This window comes from Amphibalanus amphitrite, unplaced genomic scaffold (genome assembly GCF_019059575.1).
Source record: "Amphibalanus amphitrite isolate SeventyFive unplaced genomic scaffold, NRLGWU_Aamphi_draft 000123F_arrow, whole genome shotgun sequence".
Classification (NCBI taxonomy): domain Eukaryota; kingdom Metazoa; phylum Arthropoda; class Thecostraca; order Balanomorpha; family Balanidae; genus Amphibalanus; species Amphibalanus amphitrite.
The window spans coordinates 693,025-720,736 of NW_024881618.1; the positions used below are offsets into that span (position 1 = coordinate 693,025).

General features: G+C 49.0%; 1 protein-coding gene across 2 annotated transcripts in view; it reads left to right on the forward strand.

Annotated features, from left to right (window-relative positions):
• Window positions 1–27,336, forward strand: part of LOC122381614 (ankyrin repeat and death domain-containing protein 1A-like) — a 44,967-nt gene extending 17,631 nt beyond the window's left edge. The window contains exons 1-13 of one of the 2 annotated variants that reach the window (XM_043366008.1): window positions 8,930–9,164; window positions 9,720–9,823; window positions 9,998–10,093; window positions 10,445–10,543; window positions 11,525–11,728; window positions 14,346–14,549; window positions 21,916–22,014; window positions 22,256–22,354; window positions 22,796–22,894; window positions 24,217–24,318; window positions 24,648–24,867; window positions 26,223–26,351; window positions 27,101–27,336. In XM_043366008.1, coding sequence (XP_043221943.1) covers window positions 9,089–9,164; window positions 9,720–9,823; window positions 9,998–10,093; window positions 10,445–10,543; window positions 11,525–11,728; window positions 14,346–14,549; window positions 21,916–22,014; window positions 22,256–22,354; window positions 22,796–22,894; window positions 24,217–24,318; window positions 24,648–24,867; window positions 26,223–26,351; window positions 27,101–27,216 — 1,647 coding nt within the window. In that variant the 5' untranslated portion in view covers window positions 8,930–9,088 and the 3' untranslated portion in view covers window positions 27,217–27,336. Of the gene's footprint in view, window positions 1–8,929; window positions 9,165–9,719; window positions 9,824–9,997; window positions 10,094–10,444; window positions 10,544–11,524; window positions 11,729–14,345; window positions 14,550–21,915; window positions 22,015–22,255; window positions 22,355–22,795; window positions 22,895–24,216; window positions 24,319–24,647; window positions 24,868–26,222; window positions 26,352–27,100 lie in introns of those variants that run through there. The other variant, XM_043366007.1, reaches the window with a different exon arrangement.
• Window positions 27,337–27,712: the final 376 nt, after the last annotated feature.

Consider the following 27,712-nt stretch of genomic DNA (forward strand, 5'->3'; position numbering starts at 1 on the left):
CTATGCCGGTCTTTTAGGGCCCCACACTGACCTCTTAGGGCCCCATGCTAGCCTATAAGGACCCACATTAGCCTCTGAGGCCCCCCGCACTGGATTCTGAAGACCCAATGCCAGCCTCCAAGGGCCCGCATCGGCTTCTGAGGGCCCATCTTGGCCTTTGAGGGCCCTCCGCTGGCCTCTGGGGTCCAACGCCGGCCCATGCCGGTCTTTTAGGGCCCCACACTGACCTCTGAGGGCCCCCTATGCTGGCCTGTAAGGACATACATTAGCCTCTAAGGGCCCCGCACTGAATTCTGAAGACCTGATACCGGCCTCTAAGAGCCCGCATCGGCCTCTGAGGGCCCATCTTGGCCTTTGAGGGACCTCTGCTGACCTCTGGGGTCCAACGCCGGCCCATGCCAGTCTTTCCGGGCCCCATTCTGACCTCTGAGGGCCCCATGCTGGGCTGTAAGGGCGCACATTAGCCTCTGAGGGCCCCGCACTGGATTCTGAACACCCGATGCCGGCCTCTTAGGGCCCGCATCACCTTTGAGGACCCATCTTTGGCCTTTGAGGCTGGCCTCTGGGGTCCAACGCTGACCCATGCCGGTCTTTAAGGGCCCCACGGCGGCCACGCTAACCTCTGAGGGCCCCATGCTGGCCTGTAAGGACCCACATTAGCATCTGAGTGCCCAAGTCGGTCTCTGATGGTCTCAAACTGCCCTTTGCAGGCTCTGTACTGGTCTCTACATATATGCCCCCAACTGGCCTATGAGGTCTCTACACCGGCCACTGATGGCCGTATTATGTTCTATGGGGGCCCAAGACTTACCTTTGGGCGTCACGCATTTGCCTCTGAGGGCCCACATCAGCCTCTGAGGCCCCATCTGGGGCCTTTGAGGCCCTTCGCTGACCCTTGGGTCCAACGCCGGCCTCTGGGGGTCTGACACTGTACTCTAAGGGCCACATTGCAGCCTCTATGCGATAGGTGTCGTCGAAGCGTTATCCATGGGCCTATTAGTGTAGGAGCCACGGGTGCAGTGGGTGAAGTTGCACCAACAATAATTCTCCAGTGGGTGCAGACAATGTATTCTCCACCCACAATAATCTGGAATAAAACCCATTTTCTCATCAACACTACTTTCGATGTAGCACAACAGATTCAGGATATTTTGCACACTACTATCCATCTTTCGATGCATTTGCTCTGTGATGGTCTTCAAAACTTACATGTGTGCTCAAGTGAAAAATAAGAAACGGAACACATGTGATTGAACACATACCGATGACCCACTGTCAAAAGTTTTAGCACGATATCTTCAAAATGGCTAAGTTAGCCGGTTTTACTTTTTGCGGTAGTCAATTCACAGTTGCGTGAATTATTGACATTACCAATGCTTCCAAATGAACTTACCTTTTCGACATAGTACACTCTCGAAGCTGGCAATGAGCCTCCGCTCGGGTGCCGCTCCCTACCCCCCCCCCCCCCCGCTTCACCGGTCATGGCTGGATTTCTGCACTCATGCACTACGCCCGTGGGCCCCTTTAAGCTAGCACTGGGCCCCCCGGGTCAGTGCAGGGGCCCCTTTGCCAAGTTGGCCCCCCCCCCAAACGCCAAGTCTGCGACCGCCCCTGACTGAACCCACGCATCTATAAGGTTCAAATAAAAAGGATTTGTTGTATTTCTTTTACATAGTTCTAACTTCTTATAACCATATGTTAACATGTTTTGTATATCTGGGAGTTCTGTTCTAGCAATAGTACACTGTAAAAAATATTGACTAGCCCCTCGTCAAATGATTCTCAACGCTAAATGTCGGGGGTACAGACTAGTTTTGCATCCTACTTTTGACACACGCTGCGAGCCCCTGGCTTGTTTTGTGTTCGTCAGATGACAGTTACCAGGTGTCGGTTAGTTTTTACCACGTCCCAAAAATAGCTGGAGCGTTTCTGCCTTGTTTTGGAAGCAGGTCCTCGTTAATGCTGTGTATGATAACAAAGTACCTAGTAACAATAATAACGAAAAACAATGTCAAAACGAGGGCGGCTTGTTTAGTGACGATGTTCAAAAGAAGCATCGTCTTGTTCCTACTTAACGAATGAAGCTCAAACTAGGTCAAAACTAGGGGCCCAACTAGGCCCTAATCAACTCATAGTCAGATGACCAGCAGATCCTACGCCGCCCAATCCAGTCATCGAATTTGCCAGCGAATTCGTTTGAAGACCATCATATTATTAAATATCGGTGGTCTTCAAACGAAATCCCTTACCAGTTTGATGACGAATTCATCCGGCCCATTCCAAAAACGCTCAAGATAAAATGAAAGTGTATTTCTGAAATAATGTGCTTTCTTGCAATGCACCTTTCGTATATCAAGCGAACCTTTCACTTCCAGCGCCCGTTTACAGTTATCAATCGAATCAGAAGCATGCACATACCTATCGATAGATCTGAACCTAAGAACACAGAAGACATTTTGTAGAGTACTGTCTGAGCCTATGCAGTGGAGCCCGTGAGCCGCCCAACCGCAGCTGCCTCATGAACTTGATGATAGGTCTGAACCTCAGATTGGCCAGAGCTTGGCCGTCAATAACCAGCTTATTTATATCCACAGTTGTAGTGACTTAGGGTTTAGAATTTGCCAAACCTAAGTTTTGATTACCAAGAGAAGTTTTGTACTTCTTGCACTTGCCTTTTCTTCATAACTTTGGCGGAAATCGTCGTAGTGAAACTTCAGTGTTCCGTTAGCTGTCGGTTCTTGAGAGAGTTGGCCAGGCCGGACACCGGGGGCGGCTCCACAACTTTCGAAAAATTAAACCTAAGTCCTATTGCACTGCATGGAGAGCAATTCATTTAAAATCGCTCTTGTCCCCCCCCCCTCGAAAACTTTGCAAACGTCTCTGCGCGACTTGGTTGAGAATAATGGCTTATGGCAAGTTATTTAATCAGAACGTCGATCACTGCAGGTCATATATCGGCAAGCAATTCTTCATAACTAGACACTGCACAAATGGAAACGATACAGGTTTGCCCAGTGATAAACACTCGCACTTCACAGACGCGCGCACCCCCGACCGAACGCGGCACGGCACAGCGCAACTGGCGCCGGGAAGCCGGGAACGCATTAAGTGAAGGATTCACAGGTGCGCAACTTTCTTGCGAACAACAAAAACCTACCGCAAACGATTAAAAAAAAGTTTTAGGGCAATCGGAAATACAAATGTATTGACTTATAGAAATAAAATTGTCATTCACCTTCCAAATAACCCAACAATTTATTTGCCGTAAAAAGTGTCTGGAAATGGAAAGTTGCAAACATGATTCAGCAAGTAGGGAAACGCAGCAGCTACCTGGCGAATAATCTCAGGCTGGTTTAGTGACGAGTGCATTGCTACGGCTTGTTCCTCACCCTTCACAGATTACTATGACAAAACTACCCCTAGTATTTTGATCATCCTGAGGCTGGCTTTCACCTAATAATTTGATGAGGGTCTTCCTCGTTTCGGATTGAGGCGAAAACAAACGTCAAACAACCTTGATAGTTAATTCAGCACTTCAAAACAAAGGTACACCTAGGGTATCATTACAATACCGGATCATAACGATCTGGATAGTTCTCAGCCTATAAGCTAACTAAGCGGTAACTAGTCAAGTGGTAGATACCGGAAGTATTGACAACCTGGTGACTGTTTCAAGACCCTTGTTTTGACACATAGCTCGTCAATATTTTTTTACAGTGTAGTCCAATCTGCACTGGAGATCCACATGCGCTTTAACCATGTTAATTTCATACTTTTAATGAATGATTGTAACTCAATCATGTTTAGTCCATCCTTGGAATAACTTTGTATTATTTTTGTACGCTTTACTTTATCATTCTTTCGTCCCCAAATAAACTCAAAAAATATTTTTTCTAGTTCTTTTATGCGTTGTTTTGAAGGATTAGGCAGTGCCATAAATAAATGAACAAGTTTCGAGAGCAATAAGGTTTTAAGTACGCATATTCTACCAATCGGTGTTAGGCTTCGCCTTTTCCATTGTTGTATCAATGACTTAATCATGGGCATCTTTAGCTGTATGTTGTTGTCTGTTACATTAGAAGCATCGTCGGTTATCTTAATTCCAAGTATTGTCATTTCTTTTACAGCTTTTAGTGGGCATTCAGGATATATTTCTTGATCTTTCAAAGAACCTATTTCCATAATGGAAGTTTTCTCAACATTTATTCTTAGGCCTGATTGGGAACCAAACTTAGTTAATTCTGTCAGGGAACCGGCAATCGATTTTTCTGATCATCCGCGTACTGACTTATCCGTATCTCGTTTCCCTTTATGATTATCCCTTGTAATTCCTTTGACTTTTTAATTTGTTCAGTTAGGATGGAAGCTGCCAAGTTGAACAGATATCCTGATGCAGGGTCCCCTTGCCTTATACCTCTTTTTAGATGTATTTTTTTGCCTAGATGCCCGTTAAGTAGAATTCGTGAGTGATTGTTCTCGTTTAGATATAACGATTTGACTATGTATTTCATGTAAGGGCCAAAATTTAATTCGTTTAGTACCATCTCGAGGTACTTCCAATCTACTGATTCGAAGGCTCCTTCGAAGTCTGCGGCCAATATCACCCCAGGTTTCTTGTTAATTTTAGCCCAGTGTATCACGTCTAGCACGAGCCTAGTATTTTCTCCGATATATCGGCCTGACGTGTAAGCTGTTTGGGCTGGGCTGATTACTTTAGACATTATTGTTTTTAATCTATTTGCTACGGCTGTTGATATAATTTTATAGTCAGTGTTTAGTAGTGTAATAGGTCTCCAAGCCTTGGCTGAATGGAGTGGTTTTCCTTTTTTGGGGATTAACGTTATCATACCTTCGCGATGTGTATTTAAATTAAACCCTGACCGTATTTTAGTGATTCTGTAAGTGCTCTGTGTAAAAATGGACCTATTTCGGCCCAAAAGCAGCGGAAAAATTCGACAGGGAATCCGTTTGAGCCTGGCGTTTTCCCCTTTTTCATTGAGCGTAGCGCGTCTGTAAGTTCAGACATCTGAATGTCAGCTTCTAACGCCTCGTTATCCATATTGTTTAGTTTATCTCTAATATTACTGGATATAAATGTTTTATTTGGGTTTATTTCGCTATTTGTACTGTATTTTTGTTCAAACATGTTTGAAAAGTTCTCTAAAATTTCTTTTGCATCTGTGATATTTCTCTCACCGACCTGAATGTATTGTATATTTTTTCTATCCGCATTTCTTTTTTCTAAAGAGAGAAAGTATTTTGAATTCCTTTCTCCTTTCTCGTGCCAGGATACTCTTGATCTGACGATGAGTCCGTCTATAAGTGGACGCCTTAGTTCCTCTAATTCATTCTTTAGTATGTCTAGCTGAACAGAGTCGTTTGCCTGGCCAGAACTAGTTAACTTTTCTTCTGCGATCATTATTTTTCTCTCTAAACTTTTCTCTCTCTGCCTCGTGTGTCTTGCTTTTTGTTTTGAAAACTGCACGGTTTCTCCTCGTAACATCATAAGCAATGTTTCATAAAATAAGCAATCGCTTATAGTAAGCTGAATTTCTTGGTATTGTGTACTGTCACTGTAAAAAACCTCTTGATAGACGGGGACCGCATATTGTTTTAGCGTGTGGGTAATGCATGCTTTAATTCTTTTTACATATTCTTCATCCTTCAAATGTGCAGTGTTAAGCTTCCATATTCCATTACCCCTCTTGTTTTTGCTTTGAATTTCTAGAGTAATCATATTGTGATCGGTGCGATACCCAGGAATGATGTCAATCGAGTTCAATGAAGTTAATAAGCCTTCGGAAACAAAAAACATGTCAAGGCGTCCAGCTTTCAGTGGGCTTTTTCTGTACCATGTGTACTTTTTGTCCTCTGGATGTGCCTGCCGCCATGCATCAACAAGTCCGTGCTTATATGTGAGGTCTAAGAAGGTTCTTTTGGCTCGAACGTTATTTTCGCCAGCGTAATTATAAGAATCTACTTGAGGTGATATGACGAAGTTGAAGTCCCCACCCATAATAATATGTTGTGCATCAAATTGTTCTAATGTATTATAAAAGGGACCCTCCCACCTTTAAAAAAGTTTATGAATTGGCATGAAAGTGATGTCGCTCGGTTCAGAAAGAGCGAAAACGAATATCTACCAAATTTCACCGAAAAATATTCACCGGTTTTCAAGATATTACGACTTTTACTTTTGTTTACTTTTTGGGATCTCCGCTGTTCCTAGCGACTTTATTTAAAAGTGCGGCATTTGTTGCGCGCAACGCAGCATATACCACCGCGTGCTACAAAACGTTTTAGTCAAACATTTAACGGACGTTCGAAAGCCTGATGACGTCATCAGATTTAAGTGCCTATACCAATACATTGTGGCACTTATTTGCACAGATGTCAAAATCAAACTCAAATTTCTTTGCGATGAAGTAATTGCTGGAGAAACGGTTTTCACGGCACTGATTTTCAAAGAACGTCCATCAAGATGGCTATCTCAACTCAAATCTAATGTTAAGGTGGGACAGTCCCTTTAAGCTGTCTGTAAAACATAGGATTATCTTCATTAGGTCCATAAATGCTTACTAGAAGAAATGATTCGTTGTTAATTTTTACGTTTAACAGTACGAAGTTTCCGCAATCTGAACTTACTTCTTTTATGAGTGTATATTGTAAATTATTATGAAGTAGAATACTCGTCCCTCTGCTTTGAGACGACAAACATGAGTGAAACGTTTTACCACACCATAAACTATCAAAATATGGTATGGTCTTTTCCGTTAGGTGAGTATCTTGAAGAAATACAATGTTAAAACCTTTATTTCGAATGTAATGCATAACGTCTCTTCTTTTCCGCTGGTCTCCTAGACCTCGGCAATTCATTGACATGAATGCTATTTTATCCATTATAATGACTTGAAACAATAACTTGTTGTTTAACACCTAGGAATACTTTTGAACAATCATGTCCTGCAAAAACGGTGACTTTGTAGGCAGCGTCCGCTCCACCCCCGGGATGTGCGACTGCATTAACGTGTGCGCATGTATGCATTATGCGTACGTGTCCTACTGCCCATGTGTGTGTGTGTATGTGTGTGTTGGTGTGTGTGTGTGCATGTGCGTGCGGGTACATACGTGCGTGTGTGTATCTGTATGTGTATGCTCGCTTGTGCATACACTGCATATCGTTGGCTTTGCACAATGTACGCAGATCAGTAACGTATTCAGCTTTATGACCTCCAGGGAAGGCTGTGTACCGATCCGCCAGAGATTTGAGTACATCTAATACAAATAGTTGGTGGCTAATATACCTCGTAACATAAATAATCATCCGCAAACATACATATTCATTTGTAAATAGGCAGTGCACGCAAACCTGTCCTTCAAGAGGTCGATACTAACGCCGCCGGCCGCTAGAGGAGCGGCTCACTGGGCAGCGGAGGCAACGCCGAACCCGCTAGTCGGTATACGGCGCGACCCGCCGCCGAGGGCATCCCCACCGCGGCCCGACCGACGACCTCGACCCGACCGATCTTAACCTAAAAGCATATATGACACATCGCAGAGTCGAGCTGCACGGTGTGCACTACACAAAAAAAAACTCGCTAGATAGTGAGAGAGGGGGCACAGAAACAAAGAAAGAGGAGGACGGCAAAGAGTTCGTTTCATCAAACAGCGAGACTGTTGTATTGATACATCACCGTTTGTGTCCGCGGTATCAGACTGAGTTGTCCGACGGTCCAGGCGTAGGTGGCGCCACAGCGGGCACCACAGAGGGCGCCCCGACGGTCGCCACATCAGCGGCAGCCGTGTCGGGAGGCCCGGCTACCGTCCCAGGGCGAGGCTCAGCGGCCGCGGCCACCGTCGACGCGCCGGCCGCGGCGGCCGTCGGTAACTCTGGCGCAGCCGTCCGCCCGAGCCGTCCATCCGTTGCGCCACTTGAGCGGCCGGCACCTGCCTCCACCAAGCGCTGGGCCGACTCAACGTCGCCCCGATCGGCGGCAGAGGTCTCCCGGGCCCCGTCGGCTCCGCTGCGCCGTCCCTCGGCCACCGACGCGTCGGATCCAGCTCCGTTCCGGGTAGTACGTCGCCCTCCGAAGGTCTGGTCGGGAGCGCCCCGGCGCCGGTCCCCCCGGCCCAGCCGAGCGTCGGCCACCTGACCAGCACGGGCCGCGCCGCGCGGGGGCAGCTCCGAGTTCGCTCCACCGATGATTCGCCTCAGGGCGTCCTCGTCGGGCACTCGAATGTTAGGTCCGTTCTTTTCCGTACGGCAGAACACTAGACCCCGGCGTCTGAAGACGGACGCCACCTTGGTGCCGCCGCTCGACTTGCGGACTTGAAGCAGCTGGTTGTAGAGTTGCTGTTTTTTTGTTGTGAGTGATTCAGAGATGAACAGCGGAGCTCGTCGTCCCTGGAAGTCTCCTGTGGGTGAGAGGTGGAAGCGGGCGTCGTAGATGTAGTCGCGTACGCTCCTCTTGACAAACTTCGCTATGATTTTGTCGTCTCGTTGCAGCCGATGAGCGGCGTGAATGTCTGCTTTTGTTAGCTTCAGAGCAGGTATTCTTTCATTGAGAAGACTCACGATCATTTGCTCGGCGTCTTCATCAGCTGATCTTCGGCCGAATCCCTCGCATGTGAAGATCAACGATGCGAGTCTTCGGTTCAGATCGATACTTTCGACCTGCGCCTGGAGCTCGGAGTTCACCTGGATCTGCTGTGTCAATTTTTCTCGGGTGTGCTGCATCTCTACTTCTCGATCCATGGCCTCAGATTCGAGAAGTTCGATGCGCTTCGACATTTTATCGAATTTTGTTTCAAAAACGCCGATGACTGAGGCGATGCCTGCATTTACCAGTCTCTGTATGGCAGCCAGTGCACCTGCACTCAGCTCCACGCCCGCGGGCGAGGCCGCGCCGCTCAGCTGCTCTGTCGGCTCGGCAGGGCTGGCGAGCGGCCGCTTCGCAGCGGGCATGGCGAGGTCTCGTGGAGACTTTGAACTGCGGTCTGGCGCAGGACGCTTCGACTTCCTCCCTTCAGCCCTTCTTACCATTTCTGGTACTGAGAGCTGTCGCCGACGGTTAGCCGGCGTCTCAGGATGTGTCTCGGCGCCAGACGCGACGCAGTCCGTGAAAAAAGTCTCGTCGGCACTCTCATCAGACGCCATTGCCACGGTAAGCGCGTCACGATATACCAGATCACGAAATGTCACTCCTAAATCAGTCAAACACGTGTCCGTTGCTCTATACCACCGGTAAACACTGGCGCCCGGGTACACGCACTGGCGCTCACTCAGCTCGCATGACCGGAGCTCGCGCGGGCACGTCCGACCCCGTCCGAGGTCAAACGCCAACTGATGTTTACGTTTCTATTAGTACCTATACTGTAAACTTTTTACTGTTTAGCATTTTGCCAACGTCTTCGCAGAGCGATGCGGGGCGGGGAAGGATGGTAGGGCGGATTTTAAATGTATTTATCGTTTTGGGGCAACAACGCATGTCTTTGTCTGCGAAAGTAAGCTATTTTGTTCAGGAGCCGCTCGGTCCCGGGAAGTCTCATCAACCCTGTGATTCCGCCAGCCCTAGTGTTGCGGCAATTCGGCGCCTCGGTCCCCGAGAGCGGCATAATTTTTTTTTTCGGCTAGGGTCCACAAATGACACAACCTCACTTCTATATCCGTCCCTGGTTAGCAGCTTACATCTTAGTCCAGCCTTTCTGTGTGATTTCAGCGCTGATCGAGGGTTTGCATCTCCATGAAGCCATAATTCGGAGTGACCTTACGGCCATTGAGAGCATTCTCAAGGCCCGGGTGGATGTCAACCTCAAATACAAGGTGAGAGGCTGCACGACCGGCGTCGATTATTTGAAGTATGTGCGTTACACGATGGGAAGTGGGCAGTCTTCGGTAAACGTTTGTTTGTTGTCGAAATTTTGCGGAAGACGAAAGCAGAACGGTGACTATACGCCAGCTATCTGACCTGTGTCCATGCGCTGTACCTCGCCCCAGGGTATCACGCCCCTGATGAGGGCGGCCAAACGGGGGGACGTGGACGCCGTCAAACTGCTGCTCGCCGCCAAAGCCGACATCGACGCCTCCAACAAGGTAACCGGGGCCGAGAGTTAGGGCAGTGGAAGCAGCGCTGCGAGCTAACAGAGTGCTAAGGTTCGGTGCATGAATGCCATGAAGGCTGACTGACGGTTGACGGTCGTCAAGTTTCGGCACCATTTGAGACGCAGCAACCTAAAAGAGGATGTCAAAATGATATCAATGCTTCACTTCTCTTTAGTTTCCTCGTGTGATCTGCTAATAGAGCAGGATAAAATTCACCGCCGGGGCACACACCATACCAGTGTGCCATTGCACTGCGCTCTCATCCCCGGGTTAGTTCGCCGACTGAGTAGCCTCCCAGTGTCTCCGCGCCGCTGACCTGAGCCGTCTCCTCCGCTTCCGCAGAGACAGGAGCGGGCCGTGCACCTGGCAGCCTCGGCCGGTCACCTGGAGGTGCTCAAACTGCTCATCCACAGCGGCGCCGACCTCACCGTGCTCAACAAGGTCAGTGATGGACTCATGACGTCTGAGGACAACACATAATGAGATACACTACACTACAGCTTCTGCAATCAAACACCCCACCAGATGAACTCGAATTTGGCTCAACAGACGACAAAAGTAAAACGTAGGATCTTCTCACAAAAGCGAACTGGCGGATGCATAATGCATATAGTCACAGATTGCTGTAGCCTGCTGGTGCATTACCGGGATAAATCGGTCATTATAGAGACAGTTTGATTACACTTTAATGGTATAATCAATCGTAACACATTATCAAGTGTTCGGGTGCAGCTCAAATTAGCTAGATGATATCCTTTGCTGTCTTGATTGGCTATCTATAAATAAGTATGCACGTCCCCGACATGGATATTTTTTGTTTGGTCGGATCTCACCGAGTCACATGATTGTCATGAAACGTTTATTTCCCGCTCTAATGGAGCTGACACGTCGTGTTTCTGTGCTAGCTACATTGCTATACATGGGCCGTTTGCGTGACACTGGCTTGGCGAAAGGTCACGACAGAACATGTTTTATGAATGGGCGTCATTTTCCCGATGTCAGATGGGCAGAACGACGCCACGATACATGTGAAATCCGATAAACGAAATCCCATTTGTCATTGCAAGGAAACGGAACTGGTCGACGTTCTATTTGAAGAATAGAGAACTTTCCCTGCGAATCGACCGCGCACCAAACAACCGCTGATTTGCATATTGTTTCATCGTATTGCGAACGTTTTATGCAAGCTGCTGACCCGTTTGAAGTGAATTGTTCTTCATTCATCTTCATTCCTGTGAAGCCAATGTTGCCTGGCTGCTTGGGGCAGCTGTCGCACAAGTCGCACCAATACATCACAAGAATGCTCATCTCTTACACTTTCCGCCGAGAGCTGCCGACAGCGGGGCCAGAACTTTTTGTTCGCGGCCGTGGCCGTGGTGGCTGTCCTCACCCCTCACGGCTCCTGCCTCTCCCTGCCGACAGCGTGGCCAGAACTTTTTGTTCGCGGCCGTGGTGGCCGGCCGGGACGCGGTGATCCGGTTTGTGCTGGAGCACCTGGAGCACTACGACCTGCGCTCGGTGGACGGCCAGGGCTGGTCGCTGCTGCACGCGGCCGCGCACCACGGTCACCGCGAGGCCGCCCAGCTGCTGCTCGACACCGGCTGCCGCGCCGACGCCACCGACACGGTCAGTGCAACTCGAGGGGGGGGGGGGGGTACTGGATCGGCGATGGACAACCCACAGAATTAGTCCACCGACGCGGTCAGTCCATGGATGGGAGAGGGTGGAAGGGTGGTGGACGGGTGGTGGACGGGTGGTGGAAGGGTGGTGGAAGGGCGGTGGACGAGTGGTAGAAGGGCGGTGGACGGGCAGTGGACGGAGTCAGTTTACGGACTCGGCCAGTGCGCAGACGGGAAAGAGCGACAGGTGATGGGACATAACGAAAGATTTAGCGAAAGTATTTGCCTAGAAACTAGGGGCTCAGTAGGCTACCCACGCTAACCAGTAGGTAATCGCTAAATCATGCAATAAGCGACGCACCTCATCTTCTCGTTAAAGATAATTGATAACTTATCAAAAACGCTTTCTGGTCAATGAACAGTGGTATCCTACATATAAATGACTGCTCGGAGCAAATACCTCCCACCGTTGCATTCAATCCGTAAAAGCAATGTCGGCCGATGCGCAGAAACATTCGTCGTAGGATTGCATCGCAAAAAGTCAGGAGATACCGGATGTAAAGAACCTTAGTAAATGGAAGGCAGATGGCTAACTCCAAGATACCTATAAGAAACGCTAACTCATTCCTCGCCGCTACCTGATGGCGATTGACGTGTAACGGTGATGATCTGCGGGCTGGACCGCGACATCCTGGCCTGGGGTGTTCTGAGAGTTCTATGATATATGGACTTCTAATGATTCAGCGTGAGCACATAACGGATATGCGCTTCACGGTAAATATATGCGCAGCCAGCGTAATGCAGGGAGAAGGGCCTGCGTACTTTTGATTCTTGAAACATTGGCCTTAGGTCATTTAAGCAGTGTGTGTGAAAACGCCAAAAGAGCTACATCTTAGGCCTGTACCTACACATTCAGCTGCTGTGCTGCTGTCAGCCGAAAATCACTCACACTATTGGCTGAAAAATTGATGACGTTATGTTGCACATGCAACATGACGTCACCTCTCTGCTGCCGGCAGCATGGGCTGACGGGCTGTGCTGCTACGAGAAAGCAAGTGCAGAGATGCCGAGCCGTCAGCAAAAGCCATAAATGACGCATTTAGACACTGGTAGTGGCGCATGAAAGCAAATCACGTGCCAGATTTTTATTGAGCACTGCAGATAAATGAAATTTGGACACCATGTTGGCGCTATTCACATATATTTGGTTTCATAATTAATTGTCGATACAAGAAAAATACTTATTACTTTCGCACATTGTCAGTAAATATTTTGATAATATATCTAACTGCTTAAGTATTGTATTAATAAAGAACATGAAGATGAGACGAAATATTTGTTTACAACGCCATATTTGTAAACAGTCAGCCAGTGCTGACCAGGGCCCTGTTCGGGCAGCGCATCCTACTGCAAAATTTTGCACCACGCATGCGCAGTAGGGGTCTCTCGGGTGCCAGGCTCCGCCCTTCGGCGTATGACGTCACATGTGTGACGTCGGCACGCGCAAAATCTTTCAGTTTTGCGCAACAAGAAAATAGGAGCTGCAGGAGGCGAAAGTGGCGCGAATTAAAGTTTACCGTCCTATATTTCTCATTGTAAGCGGTTTGAATGCTGCTTTTTGGGTATCATTATCACTTTTTTCAGTGGCACATTGCTATTAACCACATTTGAACGCATTTTATTCAGTTTTTGAACGAAAACCACCAGTCCATCCGCGCCACGGTTCGTCACGCGTCGAATAATGGCTGCCGCGGCCGCCGCGGCCCTCGGCTCTGGCGGCCCGGCGGAGAGTGGGCGGAGCCAGTGGCTGACGTCATTCCAAGTGTGCCGTCACACGCTGCAAAATATTTTGCGCGGACCCGAACAGGGCTCAGGGGGAGGCACTCGCCTTGGCCGTATATGGGCCAGAATGTCTAACGATTTCCGCCATGTTGTGTATACCAAAGTCTTGAAAAGTTGATCAGTGCAATCAAACTGCAAGCATGAAGCAGCAGCACTTTTGAGTAGTGTACCTCTCACTAAACTGCACCTCTGCTACCGTACATGCAATTTATATTTCTGGTATACACAACATGGCGGAAATCGATAGACAAAAACAAGTCACCAATGCTCCTTCCAGTATATATTAGAGTTCAGTGGTGCTGACATTTTTCATCAGCCAAATGTATACAGTTCTGTCAGCCAGAAGCGGTGGGCGGAGCCTATTTCAGCTGACAACAGCACAACAGCTGAATGTGTACAGGCCTATTGATTGCTTGCCCTGCGGTTTTGTATAGGTCTACGAACGAACTATGAGCTGATTTGTCCAAGAACGTTAAATTGGGAGAATTTGGCTTTTGACGACCTCTGCAGAGCAGAGAGCAGTACAGAGCTTGAGCAGTCACCCGCCTCTGCCCCTGCAGCTGGGCCGGATGCCGCTGCACGCCGCCTGTGCTCCGCCTCTGACCCGCCTGTGACCCGCCTCTGCGCCGCAGCTGGGCCGGACGCCGCTGTCTGACCCGCCTCCTTCCCGCCTCTGACCTCCCCCTCCCCCTCTGTGCCGCAGCTGGGTCGGACGCCGCTGCACGCCGCCTGTGCTCCGCCTCTGACCCGCCTGTGACCCGCCTGTGACCTTTCGTCTGCAGCTGGGTCGGACGCCGCTGCACGCCGCCTGTGCCGAGGCGCAGCCGGAGGTGGTGCGCCTGCTGCTGCGCCAGGAGCCGCTCGGCGGCGCCGACCGGACCGACCAGCGCGGCAGCTCGTGCCTCCACCTGGCCGTCCAGAGCCAGTCACGGCCCGTCACAGAGCTCCTGCTGGCTGCCGCCGCCGACGTCGATGTCGCCAACCAGGTAGGTACCGAGCGGAGCGGACGGATGGGTATGGTGGGAACTGGGAGGGCTGATACAAAGTGCAGTGGGATGGGCTGGGAAGGAACTGATTGAGTCAAAATATCCCTGAATTTGTATCAGATTAATTATATATGGGATGAAGGGAATCGATGGCATGATGCTTGATGACAGACGATGATTAACCCTCGCCGGCACAGGCCATTTTGAGTCCTTCGACGGCACAAGGGGGGGGGGGGGTTGGTAAGACACCCCCTCGCGTTTGGCCCTTGATCGAGCTAGAGCTTCGCGGAAAAAACGAGCGTGTTGCCCGTTACGAGACGAAGCCGATGATACCCAATTTTAAGGTCCTAGGTCATCGGGTGACCTTCCAGGTCAGGTCAATGACCCGAAAACCGGGAAAATCGGGACCTGTTAGAAAGTCGTAAAGTGTGGCTGCTATGTGGTTTTCCGGGGTGCTGATCACGAATATCGTATTAGTTTTGATCAGCGATGATGTCTTTAAGCATTTAGACCAGGTCGGGTCAGGTCAGGTCAGGTCAACCGGTAGGGGTTGTGACGCGTATTCGTAATACGTGTCAACCGCCTCGGACAGCTTCGTAACATGTTACGAAGGCACCACAACTACTTCGTAAATGTTCAAATGGTTGCTAAATTCGAATTCAGCTCCAAAAACTAGCCTAGAAACATGTAAAACTCGAAAAAGTGAACCGAGGTCACCCGAGGTCACCAAAGGTCAATGACCTGACCTGACCTTCAGGTGACCTTGACACCCACCCTAATGCATGGGAGCAACATCAAATAACATGTTTGAACGTTTGAAACCACGAAAAGCTTGCAAACGCGCGGCTAATGCGAGCCGACATGCGCCGAACCGCGATTTCGGCCAAACATGGTCACAGAAAAGAGGTCACAGGTCAAAGGTCATTGGGGTCAGGGTCATGAAATTTTTAGGGTAGGTGTAAAATTGATCAATGCGAGGGTACTGAAAGTTTCGTCGCGATCGGCCGCTTTTTACGCGAGTTATTCGCGAAAAACCTTAGGGGGGAGGGGGTTGCATCAACCCCCCCCCCTGTGCCGGCGAGGGTTAAGGCGTCGGCTCAAAGAACTGCAGTATAGATGAAACCGGTCGGTGTATGTCTAAGCGAGCCAGGAAGGGACAATGAGAACTAAGTAGGATATCTACATATAGAGACATTTTTCGACGAATCCCGGTGTACACTGTAAAAAAAATTCACTAGCTAATTTTGAAATTAGGCATTTTTTACGAGTGCCTCCCTTGCTCCTCGTTACAACATATATGGACATTAGTAGTCAGAGCCATGCACGTTAACAATGCCGCTTGTGGAACAAATGCCTACGAGCGAGAACATGTTCAGGAACCTAATTTTGCGCAGTGTTAATGAACTACGCACAGCCTCACAGTGTTACCCGCCGTTGGCTTGTTCTCGGCCAGTTTTTAGCGTGTCCCTCAATTAGGTCATTTCGCTATTAGCTCAGCTGACGAGGCCCCGGCTGGCACCTACTAAACGGATAACCTTGCGTGCAACCCCGCTTGTTGTCACGAACGCCTGCAGCTGGTAAACGTGCTGGCAAGCTTGCGCGGTAAGCGGCTTCGGATGGCTATGAGGATGTGCCTCATAGCTATCCTCGTCGCATGTTACAACCTAGGAGTCTGTGGCTGCTTTCAGAAGGAGTCCCCCCCCCCGCTTCCGGGAGCCGGCGTCCATTTTGTGTTGCGTCGCCATTGCTGTGTGTGTCTGCCCAACTGCTCTTTGGCTTGATTGAAGGTGAGGCATCTTGTATCATTTGCTGTGTGCTCAACAAAAAGGTTGTCCATTTGTAAACAAAAGTTATTATGTTGTTGAGCTTCTTAGAAGATGTATAGTATCGCATAATGTTGCCCGTCGTTGGCAGAAGTGCGCCGGTATCGTCTATCCAAGTCAGAATAGCTATATGTTTGGGACTTAAGCTAGCTTGTGGCAGGAGTCTATCACTTTATTCAACTTTAATTTAATCATTTTCCAGATTGGTATGCCTTATGATAATAATAATGTTAATATTCGTTTTTTTCACCCATTACAGACTTCTCTGGTTTAGAATGGGGCCATGTATATGTCCTGGCCTACCTGCACCCCGCGACTGCCGCCGGTGCAGAGCTAATGAAAAAATCACAAATGTTTGATGGTGGTTATAAGAAACCTTATTGAAAATTATTCAGTTAGTTGTTGTTGTTGTTGTTGTTGTTGTTGTTGTTGTTGTTGTTAAAGTTATAGTTATTGTCCTGGCGTTGTTATTGTTCTCGTTCTCGTTCTCGTGCCCGAATAAATGTGCTGCAGCGCTACTCAGTCTGTTTACTTGCGGGTGGCGGTCGAGAGTCGGGGGCACTGGTCGACGGAATTCCGTCGACGGAATTCCGTCGACCGTGCCTCGACCCCGAAGACCAGTAGTGGTACTAGTTAACCCATTTACGCCCTTCGTTGCGTTTTCGCAACACAAGCAAGCGTCGACGTGATCAAATCTTGAGAAGTGTATAATGGCGTCTCACCGATGAGACAAGTTTCAGCGCGTTTAGCATGGATCCGCGCATGATGCTACGCAGTTACAAGTCTGTGCGGCTGGTAACTTACCGTCCAGAGCTTCCAGAGGGAAGTCGAAGGTCCCGTCAGTGATGACGTCACGAAAACCAAAATAAGTAGATTAAGTGATTAATTATATCGTAATGAATAATGTGTGAACATATTCTGCAGAGTCCCTACAATAGCTAGAATATACATTTTATTAACAAATTATGCTGCAAATAGGGTTTGTGACTATTTTCAAATATGACTACAGTCGTGTTGCGGTAACGCAACGTTGGGCACATCGGAATGACAGGGGTGTTGCGAAAACGCAACGAGGGGCAAATTGGCAGGGCAGCGGAAGTATTAGGAACATCAAATAGACTTCACTTGAGATACGTTGTGGGTTCTTTCCTTCTCTCCCCAATCTTCCTCCCTCTCTTCCACGCTCCCCAACTCTCTCTCCTTCCCTCTCTCTCTCTCTCTCTCTCTCTCTCTCTCTCTCTCTCTCTCTCTCTCTCTCTCTCTCTCTCTCTCTCTCTCTCTTTCTCTCTCTCTCTCTATCTCTCTCTCGTTTTGTAGTCGTGAGGGACGTGTAGGTATGTAAAGTGCAAGGTGCATTTGCACGTGAATGTTGCGACACGTTTCACATTAACTCACTTAAACAGCTATCAAACACTCATTTCTTTTTCTCGCAGATTATCGGGCTATTCGAGCAATGGGTTTTCGAGCATCTGAAAATCGCATGGTAGGAAAAGGACCTGCATCAAGCGGTCGGCGATGCTAACGGAGTTGAGAGATAGCGAGGTACTTTGAAAATTGGATCTACTTTGTACTAAATAATGGGGACGTAGTCTGGTATCAGACGACAGATAGGCATTGTCATTCTCTGGATGCAATCCGCTGGCCCTTACGTTAGAAAAGATAACTCCCAGAAGCGGCAAATGTGGGATATGCCCCCTCGGGGGGGGGGGGACAACAGACCCCTTCGGCAGGAGTGATGAGGGCGTCTGGAAAATAATAGTTTATTTTTAGAATTCATGGTTTACACGGATTGATAAGGTGGTTGATGTGAAGCATTGCTTGTTTGTTTACTGAGGGTAGGCCTTTTGTCTAATCAGACCATTTTAGAGTTAGAAGCATTATTGGAATTAGAGAAAACATTGGTCTGAGCGAGCATGGTGAATCGTCGAGGCTGAGCCCATCCATCCAGGCCACCCATGAACCAGCCCCCCCCCCCTTCCCAAGCACTTTCTGTACCCGGCTACAGATCTGTGCTCCTATGGGAGCTGCTCGAATGCGATATACCTAGTTGCCCGTCCAGCTCGAAACAAAGGTTGAGGCATGGAGAAGGATTCTACTATCCTGAAGATGGAAAGGACGGATTGACGAAACACTTGGAAAGTGTGAACTGCGTCGAATCACCAGTCTGCCCTGGCATTGTCTCGAGAAAGAGGTTACAAGTGTGAAGGTCGCTGAGAGTGGGACAATGAAAATTTTGGATTAGGTGTAAAAGTGATAAAATGGGTCCTGGGAGACACTTTAAGCCGAGTTGTTATGACGCTCTACGCCTTACGCAGGTAATTTGTGAAAGCCGGATAGGTTCATTTTTTGATAAGAGTGTGCACGACTACCCTGTATTTGAATTTGTCTTTACTCCTAGGAGGGTGGTTAACAATGGTATTGCGGATAGGCGCTTAGGCGAGGCACTGGTTGACTCCCAATCCTCGGTTAAATTGTTTTCAGTTTGGGGTTCTCATTTGAGAGGGTAATGGGCTAATGGCTCTGTCTAACTTCCAAAAAGAAAGCACCGCCCAGGGTACGTGCCGACCACTAGGTACTTTAAATGGACAATTGTTGTTGATAATGACCGTTTGTTGCCATCTCCCCGTTCGCGAACCCTTAAGTTATGCTCCCTCATTGAGGTTCTTAGGCGGGTAAAAGCATGAGGGATGTGGGTTCCGCATTCTCAAGCAATATTTTTCAACAGTTGGTGAAATATATGTTAAAACAAACTAGCATATACGGCGGTATAGTGTACTTTATGTCTGTCTGATGTGCCCGTCGTTGCGTTTTCGCAACGCTGATGGCGCCCGGCGTGCCCTTCGTTGCGATTTCGCAACGCACGTTTTTTACGTTTTTCTCGAAAAACTTTTGCTGCCGGCAAAAATTATTTTCGATTCCATGCAAGGCCCTGGTAGAAGCGTAACATATCTTGATTTCATCGATTTTCATGATGGTCAATATTCCTGGGCATAAATGGGTTAACTATAGTTCGTTTTTTTAAGTTTGACCCTCACTGTAAACGTCTTTTTGAACATAGCACGAGAATTGCTAGCTGAATTACTGAGAAAACTGGTTAGCGCACACTGATTTAACCAGATTTCACAGACGATCAATTTCATCAAATTTATTTACTATTTCACAGACTCGTAAATCGTATCTGCCAATACCTACAGCCTCACAGGGATAGACGACTTCTCAGGAATTATGTCTGAACTAATAAATAAATTGCAGGGCGCTTAACATAACGTTAAATCGTCGATGTTCAAAACTTATTTTTGAAAATATTATTCATATCTACAATACAATGTGCGCTTACCAGTTTTCTCAGTAATTCAGCTAGCAATTCTCGTGCTGTGTTCAAAGAGACGTTTACAGTGAGGGGCAAACTTAAGAAAAACGGACTATAGTGCCACTACTGGCCTTGAGCTAGTACCATTACTAGCCTTGGGGGCTAGTACCATTACTGGGTATGGATTAGTAGGCAGTGGCTAGTTACCTTACCAGGCAGGGGCTGTTATGACACCTAGTAGACGAACTACCCACGCTATTTACGTGCGTGTTGTCAAACTAGGTGGAGCACGGTGGTCGTATGCATACGAGGCACAGCCTTGTCGAACAAGCTTGTTACTCGGCAACTAGCCTAAAATTAGCCAAATTTACACGCTCCTGCAATGTTATTTTTGCGCTGAGAATTCCTCTACGAGGGGCTTGTAAGTTTTTTTTTTACAGTGTATTTTGTGTGATGCCGTTTGGCCGTTTGAGGCTGCTTGGATGAGAAGGTACTTGGATGAACGGGACCGTAGATATCCCGTATCCACTGGACAAAAGTGCTGGGAAGAGAGCCGAGTCCGTATTCACCCGCTGGTCACAGTTTCATTCCGCTGCGGAGATTACACATGAGAGCAATATTACCGGCATGCGCGGGGCACGAGCGTGTAGGTGCCGCGTGCCGTCCCAATTTGTATAGAAGCTCCATTCGGCCAATGTCCTGCGTGCGAGCGCCATGTTCAGTATGTAGGTAGTCGTTTGACGCACTCATTTTACCCGTGAACGAAGTTATCGTGTCATAATGATACCTTTACCCATGCTGATGCTATCTGCGTTGTAGGTATAAAACAACCTTATACATTGCTACCCACTGGAAGAAGTTCAAGTATAGGATTTAATTTCACTGAGGGCTGTACGGCTCCAGCCAGCTCAAGCTATGCTGCTTTGTGCAGTGGTCGCCCGGCTTCCCTGTGGTTTCATTGTCCCGCAGGTGTTGTAACGAGCTAATATTGGTGGTGGGACTCTCGAGACCCAGCCGGGTATCGAGAGGCCGTACCATTACACTGGCGGTTCTAGAGGAATTTCGGCAAATTCCCCCAGAAGTCCAGAATGGACGTGCATTAGTCATTATTCATTTACCTCGCACAACGCATAAAAACAGGCAAGTTTGTAAACAAAAATGCGTTTTAAATTGCACGGTAACACATAACGACCCTCATAAATTTGTATTTATTTTATTTTTAGGAGGTGCAGCATACCCGTCTCGTGTCGGTACCGCCGACTGTTGCCCCTCTGGCCCCGCCCCGCCCGTGTTTGTGTGTGCCCGTGATGAGTGTCGTGTCGGCCGGCCCTCTAGGGTTTCGGAGCGGTCGATGTGCTCGTTATGCTGCGGGCGGACTCTGTCTGATAATGGCACCGCGGCGCCGCCCGCGTACAGGAGATATGCTAATAACACCGGGTCCCCAGACGGACTTAGGGCTCCGTCACACAGCCCTGTCCTGCGGTCTTACATTTATCGCGGCGACAGACGGGTCTGTCTGCTCAACCGGTCCCGCAGCCACTCTAAAGTTCCCACAATACCGCCAATGAACCGATGTAAACCCCAAATAACACCGTCAGTGTGTCGATATAAACCCTAATTATACCGTCAGTGTACCGATATGTACCCCAATTATCACGTCAGTGTACCAGTGTAAACCCCTATTATACCGTCAGTGTACCGGTGTAAACCCCAATTATACCGTCACTGTACCGATATAAACCCCAATCATACCGTCGATATACAGATGTGTACACCAATTATACCATCAAGATACCGATATGTACCTCACTCACACCCAATCAGCGTACCGGTGTAAATCCCAATTACACCGTTAGTGTACCGATATAAGCCCTATTCAAGCCGACAGTGTAACGATAACCCAAATCATACCGTCAGTGCACTAATATGTACCCCAATTATACCGTCAGTGTACCGATATGAACACCGATAATATCGTCAGTGTACAGACACATATCCATTTATGCTGTCAGTGTGCCGGTGAAAACCAAATTATGCCGTCAGTGTACCGATAAGTATCCCAATTACACAGTCAGTGTACCACAATAATAATACTTTTAAATTTTAATGTACCGATATGTAGGTACACTGACGGTGTTATACCACAATTTTACCCCCAATTGCACCACAGCGGCTCCCCCAATTCGGTCTACCATTACGCTCAGTCAGTGATATTGATTGCACGTTTTCACAGGACGGTGAGACGCCTCTCCATTTAGCGGTACGTAGCGGCAGCGACGAACTGGTCGGAGTCCTCTTGGCCGCCGGCTGTAACGTGGCAGCCACCTCCAAGGTGAGAGCTAATTGCGTACGCGGTGCAGGCTTGTGGTCTCTATAGTCTATTCTATTGTTGTTTGATATAACAGGAATGTATACTGAGGCTTCCAACCACTGGAGCAGTTATATTAGGGATTAATTATAGTCCGATGTTATGCTTTCTCGTAACTTGGTATGTTATTTCGTGTTGCATCAATGAAAGCATATTGACGAAATGACATGACTGTGAACTGTGGCAAACCCGTCCTGTTTCATAGACTGGCAACACGGCGTTGCACTTGGCAGCAATAGCGGAGTCGTTTGCAATTTCCCGCAGTCTTCTGAAGAAGGGCATCGACGTCAAAGCACAAAACAAGGCAAGTGGAAATGTCATATTACTGCTTAACTGTCGGAGAGGCTGATCGGGCGGTGCTGGGGTGCTCTTCTTCCCTCTCTAACCTGTGGCTCGCCTTCCGGGAAACTCACAGATTACGGATGAGGGATTTGACTCCGATTTGATGCCGGCCGAACCGATGGTTGATGACCCTTTATTCCGCAACGGTAATGATAACGATAATTCTGGAAGGGGCTTTCTGTTGTTAACACTTACCTGCTCAGTGCCGAGCTGCTGTGTCATGTCGCTCTCGCTGAATGGAATAATCCACGCGCTCCAAAGAACTGACTCTCCTCCAAAGGACGAGACTGCTATCTGTGCCGCTGTAGCTCACTGGTACATACCATCCGTCTTCCCAGAGAGGTGAGACTGCACTGCTTCATTTGCCGCTCTGTCTGACCGTAATTACCCGCTATCTCCTCAGAGGGGTGAGACTGCGCTCCACCTGGCCGCCGAGACCGGTAACGAGGAGCTGTGTCGACTGCTGCTGGACCACGGCGCCTCCCTGGTAACCAAGGAACAGGTGAGACCGTGACACACTGTAACATTGTGACTGTAACATTGTGACACTGTGACCGGTAACGAGGAGCTGTGTCGACTGCTGCTGGACCACGGCGCCTCCCTGGTAACCAAGGAACAGGTGAGACCGTGACACACTGTAACATTGTGACTGTAACATTGTGACACTGTGACCGGTAACGAGGAGCTGTGTCGACTGCTGCTGGACCACGGCGCCTCCCTGGTAACCAAGGAACAGGTGAGACCGTGACACACTGTAACATTGTGACACTGTGACCGGTAACGAGGAGCTGTGTCGACTGCTGCTGGACCACGGCGCCTCCCTGGTAACCAAGGAACAGGTGAGACCGTGACACTCTAGACAGATGAGCCAACGCCAGTGGAAATACAGCAGAGGCAGCAGAGCGTTCATTTCGTGCTGCCGAGTTGAGACAAATGAGAAAAACATGATATAACTCTTTGAGACTGCCCTGCCGAGAGGCGGCTCTATGATTTCAAAGTGGTGGCTTTACGAAACCAGCGCAACATTTCAAATGTTGAATGAAATTACAAGGCGTCGAATTTCTCGTAATCCTGGCATTAAATTTAAACCGGCCTCGCCGTATGCATGGCTGAGCGCTGCTCAGTTCCGCCGGGCGCGGCCGGTCGGTGAATTATTCCCACCACGCGACGTCCGGGCGGATGCAGCTCTGTTGGACTGCTCGCTGATCTATGGGGGCTTCCGGCGCCGGCTGTCCGGGCCGGCCGGCCGGTAATAGAGCACGTGCCACTGCAGCAGCCCTTCCGCTCCTGTCGGCCGACAGCTGCGTGATGTAATCCAGACGGCGGTCTTACAGACCACGGCTGATCTCTTACATGACTCAGAGGTCAGATGGTGACCGTACAGACAGACCACGTCTTATCTGTTACATGACTGGGAGTCCAGATCGGACCGCACAGACCGCAACTGGTGTGAGGGCGTGACATGATGCAGAGTGCAGACGGGACCGTATAGACAGCGACCGGCGAATCATGATACATACCACGAATCATGATACATACCACGACCAATGTGGCGTAATAATTGATAATTGATCCACAACACGGTTCGCGCGCGCTCTATGCATGCAGGTGACGACGCTAAGAGACGAGACACGTTAACAGCGACCGTCTGCAAAATCATCGACCGACCAAAATCGCTATCTTGAGGATCGTATTATTCGTCATTCCCATAAAAGTCTCTGCGAAATGCCCACGTTTTATTTACTTTATCAGTGGATATGTTAGCCCATTACCGTGATGAAGCCGTGAGCTATTGCTATCCTTCATCACGTCTGTTCCTTTCAGGGAGGGCGGACTGCCCTGCATGTGGCGGCCCGGGGCGGGTTCGACACTCTCGTGGATATCATGATCTGCCATACGCGCTCGAAAAGAGGCCACAAGGACATCGTAAGTCTCTGATGCATATGTTTGGATCAGTTTTAACTTAATTCGTTTATTTCAATGCTTGTAGAGTCCGATATCAGGGAATGAAATATGTCGAGACATAGACCCCTTTAAACAAAGGGGTTTATGGTCGAGTATGTTTAAAGGGGTCTATGGTCGAGACGGGAAGTAAGACGTTTCTTAGTCGACAGTAATGCGAACGCTCAATCTCAATAATGTGTTCGACCTTTCAGTGAAGGTCGGGATACCACAGAGCGCGTTAGTCCCTATCAGTCCAATTGCCGTCAGATCACCCTCGACTCCCCGACCATCACCGCGCGCCTGTGTCGCAGTCTTCGACCACCTTCCTGGAGGAGGAGACGCACCTGAAGCTGCTGATGCTGCCGCCCATCATCCGCGTCACCTGGCTCAACAACAACCAGTCGGAGCGGGTGGAGGAGCTGATCCGCGCCGTGGCCAACCGCTACCTGCCGCGAGGGAAGTGGAAGGTGCTGGCGCGCCACTGGCACTTCTCAGAGGACCAGATCGAGGCCATCGAACACCAGTTCGTCGGTGGGTGGGGTGAAGCTGTCCTTTTACCACGCGGATCACGGACAGAGTTCTACTGGGAGTGAGATGAACTGATGGCTGCTGAGAAATATCGCTAGCGTTGTAGCTTCACTGCTCGCAATACGTTGTGAAAGTATCTCGTTTTCAGATGATAATTTTATCGCATTAACCCTATTCCTGGCGGGCTCCGCCGGGACAAGAAACTGGCGGGGGGGGGCCGATTCGGCCCCCCCCTTCAGATCTCAAAAACTACACATCGCAGCGACAAACGGTAAACGGCATCGGATACGCACGGTCAAGATCTACAATTTTTACTAAGGTCATTTTCAGGTCAGGTCAAAGATGACGTCACAGGGGTCGAAAAAGTCAAAATGGCGGCGCTAGATATGGAGAGTTTTTCTCGAATAACTTTCGAATTAGTCAAGATAGGAACAAACTAAGGGCATCATCGTGATCCTCTCGTCAATCCGCATCGAATTATATATATGTTGACCTCGAAAGGTCAAGGTCAAAGGTTGACCTCAGGTCACGTGACCTCGAGGTCATCATGTATATCATTCGATGCGTCTTGACGAGCTGAACACAATGAGACCATCCACGCGTCTGTATCTTGTTCCTGTACGGAGTTATTGGCCAAAAACCTTTGGTGACCTTTGATGACGTCACATGACCTCACAGCTGCCCAACAGCAAAACAGACCTCAAGGTAGTGAAGGTTGATCGTATATGAAGTCATGTATGGTATATGGGGCCATTCCGACCCGTTTTAGTGGTAAAAACAGGGAGTTGATTTTTCCCCCATTGACTTATAATGGGGAGGTCGTGAAACTGACCTGACCTTAGGTCACCGATATCAAAATTCCGAGATATACAAATTGCACATACTGGTACCCTAACTAAAGCCTGAAGAGAAGAAATTGATCGGTCAAAAACTCTAGCTCTGGCGTGATTGCAAACTTTTCTGAGGTAGGGTCACCAAACCGCCTCTGGTGACCTGACCTGAGGTCAGATCAACTCAAAATTTTCAGACATGTTGCGTAGAAGCCTTTTAGGAAAAGTCAGAAAATTTGAGCTTCCTAGCTCAACGCGTTTGGGAGAAATAACCAAAAAACCTTAGGGGGGGGGGGGGCTCCTGAGGCCCCCCCGCCAGGAATAGGGTTAATCCGACGTCTTTTGTCGTTGCCATGATGATTCTGCCTTTTTTTTAGACAAGTTGGCAATGCTAAGACCTGAATGAGCCGGTCACAATTTATGTGGTGTCGAACGATATGCGATGTATGTTACGCCAGTGCAGGTGGGCCCGCCTGCCGTCTGCCGATTTGTTGATGCGTCTGACGACACCCCGTCTGTGCCGCCCAGGACCGGAGAGCTACAAGAGCCACGGCTACCGCGTACTGCGGCTGTGGTACCGGTCGCTGGGCCACGAGACGGACCCCATCCACGTGCTGCAGGACAGCCTGGCCAGCGTGGGCGCCGACCCGGGCATCGGTGGGTCGGACCGGCGCGGAGGGATGTCTGTCTGTCTGTCTGTCTGTCCGTCTGTGTCGGACCGGTGGGCTGTCTGTCTGTCTGTCTGCCCCCCCCCCCTCTCTCTCTCTCTCTCTCTCTCTCTCTCTCTCTCTCTCTCTCTCTCTCTCTCCCACACCCCTCGGACGCGTTTCGTCTCTCCACCGGATAGTTTCACAGCGTCTCGACTCCGCTGAATACGGTTAGCCGCGTCTCTCGTCCTCGGTGCTCAGAATATCATACACTGCCCGCCAGTACCGGTATGAGCAGCGGCTGACTATCGAGCGCTTCACTCGGACTGGGAGAGTGGTGTATTTTTCACTACCGGAGACCCCCGGGGCTTGGCGAAAGTGCTCTTCATTGTAATCTCTGGGAAACACGAGCGGCCGCTCATCATCGACTTAGAGCCTGAGGGGAGGCTCGAGGGCAGAAATATGGCGAGCAGCTCACCCAGGGTGTGTTTCTTTATCGTGCGTGGCGCAACCATCGAGGTTAGCTGTAAATGGCACTTCGTGAATGGTAGCGTCACCCATCTTATTGGTCGTACGGAGAGGAGCCAACACCAGACATTGAGTCCGCGAGCCAACAACCTCCGGTGTCGTTAGCTTGCGTCAAGATAGTGATTTTAATTCAGTTTGTATTGCAGGCAGGCAAAAATAACATCGTCATCCATAGCGCCATAGCTTTTGTGCCGAGACCTCGTACACTGACACTGTGCTCTGTATTCCCAGATCTTTCAGAACTGTCGGCCAACGAAGAGGAGATGCAAAAGTTTGCCTCGCTGAAGCCGGGCGCGGTGGGGACGGACTCGCACTGCCCCGGCCGCTGCTCCTGTGCCATTTTGTAGCCGAGGGTGCTGGACGCGGGCCGTTCAATGCTTCTTACTCAGTGTTTTTCAATGGTGTGAAATGAATCATCTAGGTGTACAATCGATTTTCTATTATAAATACATGTGGATGCTACCGTTTTCACTCCCATGTTTTGAGCAACAAAAATACAACCTTCTTTACTGGGCTCTAACACGACTGAAACTGATCTGATCTGATCTGACACGACGACTGATCGGATGAAAGCAAACATTTTACTGTATCGTAAAGCATCGTATTATAGTTGAATGCAGCCCGCCACGCCACGATACAAATTGAATTGAATTAAAACGGACCCGGTAAACAAGTACTTCATAATCTATTCACATGGACATGTGCAAGCTGTGCCACACGCACTGTGCGGGGACCTGATAAATTGAAGCCGATTCGATTCGTTACCAGCGACGTGCGACTTTATAGTGCAAAATATATCACTGATTTCCGCTGTGTATTGAGATTGATGCCAACGCCTTCATC